Source organism: Natrix helvetica (genome assembly GCF_964273705.1).
Source record: "Natrix helvetica genome assembly, chromosome: 4".
NCBI lineage: Eukaryota > Metazoa > Chordata > Lepidosauria > Squamata > Natricidae > Natrix > Natrix helvetica.
In genome coordinates, this window is record NC_138550.1 from 81,967,774 (window position 1) to 81,977,884 (window position 10,111).

Genomic DNA, 10,111 nt, shown 5'->3' on the forward strand with positions numbered 1-10,111 from the left:
GAGGTCACAACAATATAGCACTATTATAAGAGACTTATCAAGGAAAAGAAAATAAACAGTTGTCCCTTATTCTCCAAAGGAAAGGCTATTAGATCTAATTAGCTTAGATTTCAAGAGGATATCAATTCCAGTTACACATTAGAAGCTTCTGAATAGAAGTAAACTAGCAAGAGTATGAATATGGACTCTCTCCGCTGTCATTTGCTCCAGTACCTTGACCCAGAAGCACACTCTCTTTATATCTAGGTATGCTGGCTAACAGGAGTTCAAACATCAATTTCAATATGTCTATCTACTTTTTTAATCGTAGAAAGGCCAACAAAGGGATGCCACCCACCTCTGAAGTTCACTGAGACTAAAACATAGCACACCCTCCATGAAAACATGAGTCCAAACGTAAGATATACTCAAGATTTCCAATATTTACAGATTGGTTCATTATCTATATTAGCAATCTAGCTATAACTTCATATCAAAATATCATATCAAGAAATATATACTGTATGAAGACTAGGCTTATCATTAAAATACATACATTATTAGTCCTAAATGGAGGACTGGCTCATATAATAGTAACTCTCATTGTATAATCATAATTTCTGCTCTGTTTTAACAAATGGAAACATGGCAATAAAAAAATTACCTTTTATATTATTACATCCCTGTGGAAGGACCTCAAAATCACCTTTTTCTCCAAGTTTAACAAATCAATTTGGTTATGTGCTACTATTAATACCCACGTTCCATTTACATTAAACTGCAAGGATATATCACAGTTTTTTAAATATATATATATAAAGTTCTAAGCAATACTACTTTTTTCCTATATAGCCGCATAGGGATTGGTAAATTAGGGTTTTGCAGATTTCACTTCCATTTTTGCTCCTTCTTGCAACTCCATATCTCTTACCTTTAAAACTCTTGTAACACTTTGTTTCCAAAGCTGTCGCTTTCCAGTTCTGAACATTTTATTAGCTGAAATTTACTACTGGTGTTGTTAATGTTAAACCAATAGGATCAGCATGTACTTTGCTTTACTGAATAGAAAACTTCCCAATTTAAGGATTGCTTCGAAAGTTCTCACATTTCTTAACAGTACTCTAGATAAGATCAATCTGAACAGAGTCAGACCTGCCCAAAGCTCACCCAGCCTTTCCAAGTCTCAGAAATATGAGCAATGTTGACAAACCTACATAGCTTGGGTGTTGTTATGGTAGGTGTTGACTTATAGAGCTATTGTGTTAAATTTCCCTATCATTCTTGGCAGAAGTCAGTACTCCAATAACTTTCAAAAGAAAGTTTTAGTTGATTGCAGATGAAGTTGCAGATGAATAAATACTAGATATGGTGTATGGAAATAGAATTATTCAAGAATAATAATGGCTGGGAAATGAGATTATTATGCATGTTGTCAGAAGGTGCAGTTTGGCAATATAAAGCTCAATTTTGTGTGAATGAAATAAAGTTACAGTTTAGATGAATATTAATGTTTCAACAGCTTAGTGAAGTCTCCATGTTGAAATAATGCATTGCTCTGGACATCAGTTGCTGGGTCCAAACATAGAAGGCTACTGCTTTTTCATGTCCTCCTGTTTCTTTACTTTTAAAGACCAAGATAAAGCCTAGACCAATTATGATCTGATGCAATTGTTACAAAGTCTTTGTTATTAATGATAGGTATGCTGTTTTCAAAGTATTTGCAACTTTAGTTTTCCTCGATATGATGGTGTCTAGGTGTGTTGGGTCATCTTCCAACATTTCCTAGACAGCAAGGTTTTTATAAGGTACTTCATTAATGAATAATAACTACTACCCCAATAATTATGTAGTTCTCCTATCACACTTATCCCTGTCTTGCTTTGTCACTATATTGTCTCTATTTCACACTATCCTCTCAACTTCTCAAACTGTCTTTTTCCAATTTCCAGGCCAACTTTTTTTAAACATTTATTTTGCCATAAACCACAGGTCTTCTTCATTTTAACTGCTACTGTTCGTTTTGCATCTGTTTTCTCATTTCTCCCTGTTCAGTTCTTGTGGTTGATTCTTAAATATTAAATTTTAGTGAAACCAATCATTTTGTTCACCAAAGAACACAATTGCAAAAGTCAACAACTTCATTTCCAAGCAGTGGAAATGCTCAAACATCTCATGCCATCCCACTATTCAATGCCAACTGCTATGCTTGATCCTGTAGCTGTATAAGAACCCTTCTAGGAGCAAGACAGTAATTCTGTAAAGGGAAAGTTATTATGTTCAGGTGTAAAATTAAACTGGCTCATGCTGTGCAAGGCTAATATTGCAGCAGAGTGAATAGTTCAGAGCAGTTAAAAGCAGATACTGTTTTAAAAACAGGATACCACCTCCCGGCTCAGGATACGTTGCTTGGAAAGGAACCTGTTTCTTTTGCAACGCAGTTCCTTTTTTAAAATTTGAGGTTGGGGTGCCCTCAAGTGGAAAATATAAAATATGCTGTACTAAATTTATTTTTAAGAACATCGTTTTTCAAGTAAGGATATGCAAGTACATTAAAATGTTGAATATTTAAAACCAGTATTTCAATTCCTCCAATAAAGCCCAATACACTTGCTCTGGTATTAATTTTAAAAGCTTTTTGCCCTTTGAACCAAAATGCCTCAAACACAATACATATGGCCTACTGTATAATCACTAACACTGTAGGTATCCTTGGAGTTGTTTGCAGGGTCCTTTTCTTAGGGAAGTCCCTTTCTTGAAGCTCCATTTGTAACCATTATATGAGTCTGTGGTGACTAAAAGGTGGCACTGACCACATATGGGGTTTGTTAATATTTGGTAATATTCTAAGACATTCTTTTTTTTTTAAACAAAGTTTTATTGGTTTTTTAATATTTTACAAAGGAAAAGGTATGGGAAAGATTACAAATTTTGGCAGCCGCGAAATGCGGTAGGTGCACCCCCCCTCCAGACTCATAGTATACATTTGCATAAAGTTCAAATATTACATAATAGCATATAGTCAGTGTGGTAAATTCAATTGGTAATTTCGATCAGTTTATATCACGTGGATTTTCTTACTCATGTGTGTGATCTGAGCTTTCTTGATGTCGCCCCATCTCCCCCCGTTGGCAGTGCTCCGGCCCCTCCCGTGTCTTGTATATCTACTGAAGTGTCTTCTGGTTTTTCTAGGAGTAGTTTATTTTTTTCCATAAAGGCCTGCGCCTTTATGGGTGTATTAATTCTAACTCTTGTCTCCTCCCAGAATATTAGCATAACTTCAGGCAGTAACCATCGAAACCACACCCCCTTCTGGTATAGTTTATTCGCCAATTGCGAATAAAATTTTCTTTTCTCCCTCACTTTCTTGGGGATCTGTTTCAGAATGGTTATCTCCTTATCTTTGTATGTCAAGGCTTGCCCCCTTTGTGCATTCAGGATTTCATCTCTTGTGCTTTTCCTAAGAAATTTAATGTGTACCTCCCTGGGGACATTGTGTGTTCTAGCATACGCTGAGTTCACTCTATAGGCCAGGTCTATTTCCCACCCCATCTGTTGTTTTTCCTTCTGAATATACTCAGCCAAAATGGTTGTCATGATGTCCCTTATGTTTTCATCATCTGTCTCCATCACATTTTGAAACCTAAGATAAAAGACATTCTCTCAAACTCTATTTTCATTTGTTGGGTGTCAAGTTCTTTGTTTCCCTTCTGCACGCCCTCTATCCCCCCCCCTCATCTCAGCCGCCCCACCCTCCAAAAGATCCAGTCTCTGTGAGTTCTTATTAATTTTTTCCTGGTTCTCTCTAATTTCTTCTTTCATCTCCTTCAGTTGTTTCTTTATTTCCTCTTGTCCCTGTAAAATTTGCTGAAACATTTGGTGAAACTCCAAGTCCGTAGATTTAGGTTGTTTAAAGGCTGTTAATGTTGATTGTGTGCTAGGACTTGAGGTTGCAGACGTCGGGGCAGAGGCAGCAAAGCCTGACTTTCCAGGAGGTGGTCTTTTAGATGCCATTGTTAGTAATAAAGAGTCCAGTCAATATAGAGAAAGATCAGTCAGAGTGGTAGAACAGCTAAGAGAGTCCAGGAGGCAGAGAGTCCAGGCAGAGGGGAGTTTTCTAATCACCCTGGCAAAAGAGCAGACGTTTTTCACTCCAGGAGGTTCAGAAGCAAACAATCCACAAGAGAATTATCCAGGTAGCACGGAGACAAAGACCGGAAGCCTGAAGCTAAAAGGTGGAGTCAAGTTTCACATTTCATGAAGACAAACGGAAGTGTGCCATCTTGCCCTGCCAACTTCGGATATTGAGGCAACAAATAAAGTTTTCAAAGTTCCCAGGGCTTCCAGATCTCATTGTCTTAAAACTTAAAAGTTTAAATCTGAAAATCCATTTAGTAGGGGTGTGACATCTTTGGTTTGGCTCTCCCCCTCCTCCTTCCCTTGGGGCTGAGAGCTCACTTGTTTCCAGCCGCTTGTCCAAGGGGGGGGGGAAATCCCCCTCCCCTCCAGCTGCACCTCTCCAAATCAAGCCAAAAGTTCAAATTTGCACAGCTGACAGATTTTAAAGTTGGTAATAGGAATGAAGGAAGTCTACACCTCACCGCTCCACCGCCGCATCCTTCAGCTTTCTTTTTTCACTCCGAACAGCCTCTCAGCGAAGACGCCCAAGCGTCCTCCGATCTGCTCCCTGGTGCCTTGGGCGAGCGGGGGACCTCCCGCCGGCCGCCGGCGATGCAGGGATCCCCCGCGATGCCGCCCCTCTGGCAGGACGCCTCTGCGGGGCGTCCTGTGCCCCCCAAGAAGTGGGGAAGCCCACCGGGGAGCCGGAGCGAGCAACAAGTTGCCCGTCGCCGTCAGCCGCCGGAACCGGAAGTCTAAGACATTCATTTCTTGCTCCCAGAGTCAACTGAGCTCTGACTTCAACAGCCAACACCATCCCACTGAGGTTGGGCTGCTGCTTCTAATTATTTGGGTTGCTGCTGAGAGTTGTGTTGCTGGGGCATCCCTGGAAAAGCTCCACTGCTAATCAGTTCCATCTTCTCAACAGTAGACAGGATACTGCCACAAAGAAGAGGGAGTCAAGCTATTCTCCAAAGCACCTGAGGGCAGAACAAGAAGCAATGGGTGGAAACAACCTAGAACTAAGGAGAAACTTCCTAACTGTTAGAACAATTAATCAGTAGAACAACTTGCCTCTAGAAGTTGTAAATGCTTCAACACTGGAAGGTTTTAAGAAGATGTTGGATAGCCATTTGTCTGAAATAGTACAGGGTTTCCTGTCTAAGCAGGGGGTTGGACTAGAAGACTTCTAAGGTCCCTTCCAACTCTATTATTCTATTCTACCTGAAAGTTTCAGGGAACCTCAACCAGATAGAGTAAGGCCTTTTATAATCAACATACAGAGGCAATTAATAACAGAATGACTAATTGTCCCATGTTCAATGGGCAATTCATCCCATGTTTAGTGGGACGTAGACAGTAACAATCAATGGAGCAATCTTCCTGATAGTAGGAGCTGGTGAGCTTATTCTGGGAAATAAACATGGAGATGATTTGGTTCTCATTGAATCTCTTTTTTGGAAATAAAGAAACAAACCTGCATACCTTTGTGAATTATGTGGAATTGTTTCAATAATTTAAGTCTCTGCCTAGGCATTTTCTTCTCATCTGCATTCATTGCCAGTTGTAGATGCTTGCCGGAAATGAGTTTGCAAGCATCCTGAAAGGGATGAGCTCTTGGTTCAAATCCGGATGGGATGGGCCCCTTTCAGTGGTCCAGTAGAGACGCCCGTGGCGAGTCTTGAGGGACCGCTTTGAGAGGAGTTTGACTCGGTTGCCATCGAGGATTTGGACAGGTTGCGTGGACGTCTGCGACCCACCACATGTTTATTGGACCCGTGTCCCTCCTGGCTTGTACTGGCATCCTGGGAGGTTACGCGCGACTGGCTCCTGGGCCTAGTGAACGCCTCGTTGGGTGAGGGGTCTCTTCCGGCCGCCTTGAAAGAGGCGGTGGTGAGGCCCCTGCTCAAGAAGCCTTCCCTGGACCCAACGGACCTAGCCAATTATCGTCCTGTCTCCAACCTTCCTTTTTTAGCGAAGGTTGTAGAGAATGTGGTGGTACAGCAGTTCCCACGTCACCTGGAGGAAAATGATTATCTAGACCCGCACCAGTCCGGCTTCCGACCCGGGCACAGCACGGAGACGGCCTTGGTCGCATTGGTCGATGATCTCTGGAGGGCCAGAGATAGGGGTTGTTCCTCTATCCTGGTCCTATTAGTTCTCTCGGCGGCGTTCGATACCATCGACCATGGTATCCTGTTGCACCGGCTAGAGGGGCTGGGAGTCAGGGGCACCGTTTTACGGTGGTTTGGCTCCTACCTCTCTGACCGGACGCAACGTGTGTTGGCAGGGGAGCAGAGCTCGACCCGGAGGTCACTCACATGTGGAGTGCCACAGGGATCGGTGCTCTCGCCTCTCCTGTTCAACACATACATGAAACCGCTGGGCGAGATCATCCGTGGTTTTGGGGTGGGATATCATCTGTATGCTGATGATACTCAGCTATACATTTCCACCCCGAACCACCCCAATGAGGCCGTCGAAATGATGTCCCGGTGTTTGGAGGCCGTACGGGTCTGGATGGATGGCAACCGACTAAAACTCAACCCTTCCAAGATGGAGTGGCTGTGGCTTCCGGCCCCCCGGTTCAACCAGGTGCTTCCATCTCTGGCCATTGGGGGCGTGCAACTAGCCCCCATGGAACAGGTGCGCAATTTGGGCGTCCTCCTAGATGCCCGGCTGTCCATGGATGACCATGTAACAGCCGTGGCAAGGGGGGCGTTCCATCAGGTCCGCCTGATGCGCCAATTGCGCCCCTTATTGGACCGGGATGCCCTACGCACAGTCACCCATGCGCTAGTGACGTCTCGCCTGGACTACTGCAATGCTCTCTACATGGGGCTTCCCTTGAGATGCACTCGGAGACTACAGTTGGTCCAGAACGCGGCCGCGCGGGTGATTATGGGGAGGTCTAGATACTCCCCTGTAACACCTCTCCTGCGCGAGCTGCACTGGCTTCCTGTGGTCTAACGAGTGCGTTTCAAGGTTTTGATTATGATCTTTAAAGGGCTTCATGGCATAGGACCTAGTTACATGCAGGATCGCATCCTGCCCCACACATCCCTACGACCAATTCGCTCACACAGAGAGGGACTTCTCCGGGTGCCGTCCGCCAAACAGTGTCGGGGGGCGACATCCAGGAGCAGAGCCTTCTCTGTGATGGGCCCAGCCCTGTGGAATGACCTCCCCCGTGACATCAGGATTATTTCCGATCTCCGCTCCTTCCGTGTACAGTTGAAGACCCACCTCTTTCAATTATCCGGCCTGGCTCAACCGTAATTTTTTCATATTCCTCCTGACTGTCTTTTTTTAAATTTTAAATTTTTAATTGTATATTGGGTTTTTATTAAACGGGGCATGTTAATGGTTTTAATTTGTCTAAATGTTTTAATCTATTACCTCCTCCGTGTATGTATGTCTGTGTATATATGTATGTTTATATATGTCTTAGTGTACGCCGCCCCGAGTCCTGCCCGGAAAGGGAGCGGCTAATAAATCTAAATTTATTATAATTTATTAAATCTAAATTTATTGGTTCTCATGCAGCCAAATCACGTTCAGTAGTGTAAAGATGCAACCACCCCATTTCTAAATGCTGACTGAGGTGGTTTCAGCGGTTTTGTCTCTCCAGTTCTCTTTCTTGTAGGGCAGTGTTTCTCAAACTTGGTGACTTTAAGTCCTGTGGACTTCAACTCCCAGAATCCCCCAGCCAGCTGTGCTGGCTGGGGGATTCTGGGAGTTGAAGTCCACAGGACTTAAAGTCACCAAGTTTGAGAAACACTGTTGTAGGGTCTAAACAGCAAATCAGTTGACGAGGGTGACATGTTGTATAACAAGATTAAATGGAATTAATTTCATCCTGTCAGGCTTAGCTGAGTCTTTAACATTTTCTTGTTGACACTGATAGGTAGGTTGTGGGAATGTATCAGACTTACTACAAGGGCTGTTCTATGTAATCTGAAAACTGAGACTATGCATATTTGGATAGTAGGATTTTCAGTCTAGATAAGTATGAATATTTATGGAGCTGCAGTAAATAAACAACAATAGCCAGTTTTGCGTCTTAAGGGTAAAGGAAGCTATCACAAAAATTGGTGTTAGTATTCAGTGGTGGTATAAAATACAAATTTTTGAATAGAAGGAAGTGATTTGAATAACCGTTTAAACTCTTCTTGTCTCCCTTGTTTTTACAAAGTATGTTTTCATGAATGTAACAACACTATATACATAGGTCATTATTGAAGTTAGAAGAATGTTCTCTTTACATTTTTCTTTTAATGGTTTTACATAATGATCCATTGCCCTGCCACACAGATTATGTTTTCTAATAAATGTAAGGTTAGAAATATAAGTGAGGATCAGAATTACTAGTTCTATTCTTATGTAGCATGAAAAGTATGCAACAACAAATATAATCAATTAAGAAGAATAGATCTTCAGAGCATTGCCAGCAATAAATATTTCTAGATATTCAACTTGTATACAGAGGTAAACAAGAATAGTCAATGACTAGGCTCATGTAAGGTGCTATAATATTCAAGAAGCTCTAATAATGATCAGTTATTGCAGAATCTTGCAATCCAGTCATATATAGATGCAAAAACATGAAAAATTGATATAAAAAGTTAACTGTAGAGTTGTGTCTGTGTGTGTATGTATATGTGCGTGTATACACACACACAAACATACAGTTAACTTTTAAATCTATTTTTCATGTTTTTACACAGTAATGGATTTCTCATTGCTTGTTTCTTGGTGTTGCACTGCTTTTTATTAGCAGTTCTCGTATATTCTGACATTCTGCTCTCCTAGTTTTGACAGCTTCAGCACTTACAATTACCTTTCTATTTTCTTCTTCTCCTTCTGTGAAGTTGTAAGTACCAGGAGCATTTTATCTCCTTTCCAGAAATGCTTGTATCCCTCCCTCCATTATCATTTTTCATCAGATGAAGTTTCCACAAGGAGGCATTGCCATTTCTCTGGGAGATGTCTGGGAAAAAAATTTCTCTTCCAGAGTTTCTAATCCTTTCTCCTTATAACTGGTCAAAAAAGTGAGACGATTCTCTACCTTCAGTAACAGCTCATCTTTGTCTAGAACCTACATGATTGCTCCCACTCCCCAAAACTGTCCACTCACCCCACTGCCAACCCTGAGTTAGAATTGTTGGCCAGTGCAAAAGCTGAAGCATCAGAACTGTCAGGAAGCTTAGGTATAAAAGTATTGGAAATGAAATGCTGGAGAATCAACTACTGCTTCTCATAATCTCTCTGTAGGCGTCTAAGTAGCCCTCTAAAAGAATCAAACGTTCCAGTCTATTCATCCTGCATTAAGAATCCTAAGTGACATGGGGGCATTTGCACAGATTCATCTTATGCATCAGCTATGTTCTTTCCTGGTCTGGGAGGTCTTGTTCATGATCACTCATGCCTTAGTTTCCTCCTGGCAGGACTACTAAAATGCACTTCACATGCAGCTGCCTTTGAAGACCACTCAGAAGTTACAACTGATGCAGTACACAGTAGTGCCCATAGGTTTGCCCATGTCACAGCTTTGTAGTGTGAGCTGTACTGACTCTCATGCTGGCTGGAGAATTCTGGAAGTTGAAGTTCACACTGTCACTGCGTTAAATTGTTTGCTAGCTTGAACTGAATAGCTGAACTGAAAGAGTTACTGCGCAGGTCATAAGGTCTTATCTGACAATGATGTACTGCGCCTGCTCTTCACACATTCCAGAGACTTCTCTTTCCTTTTGATCTTTGTCCGTCTGCCAGGAAGCTGGTAGACAAACTGTTTCTGCCAAAATGTAACAATTAGATAGATTTGTTTTATTTTCTATTTCTTATTTTTGTATTAAAGCTTGTTTTTAATTAGAATATGTTTTCCGGGATTTTATTTCTTTTTTCGCACCTTAAAGATAATGCTGTTTGGAAAAGCCGCGATCTAAGACCTCATCTAGTTCAGGGTGAAATATTTTTTCCCTTGACACACACATCGTAAATTTCTCAGTTTTGAAAA

General features: G+C 41.9%; 1 protein-coding gene across 1 annotated transcript in view; it reads right to left on the minus strand.

Moving 5' to 3' along the window:
- DNAH5 (dynein axonemal heavy chain 5) overlaps positions 1–1,096 on the minus strand; it is a 142,226-nt gene extending 141,130 nt beyond the window's left edge. The window contains exon 1 of the mRNA XM_081952749.1: positions 911–1,096. Within this exon, the coding sequence (XP_081808875.1) occupies positions 911–967 (57 nt within the window). The 5' untranslated portion in view covers positions 968–1,096. The remainder of the gene's footprint in view (positions 1–910) is intronic.
- Between the last annotated feature and the right edge of the window lie 9,015 nt (positions 1,097–10,111).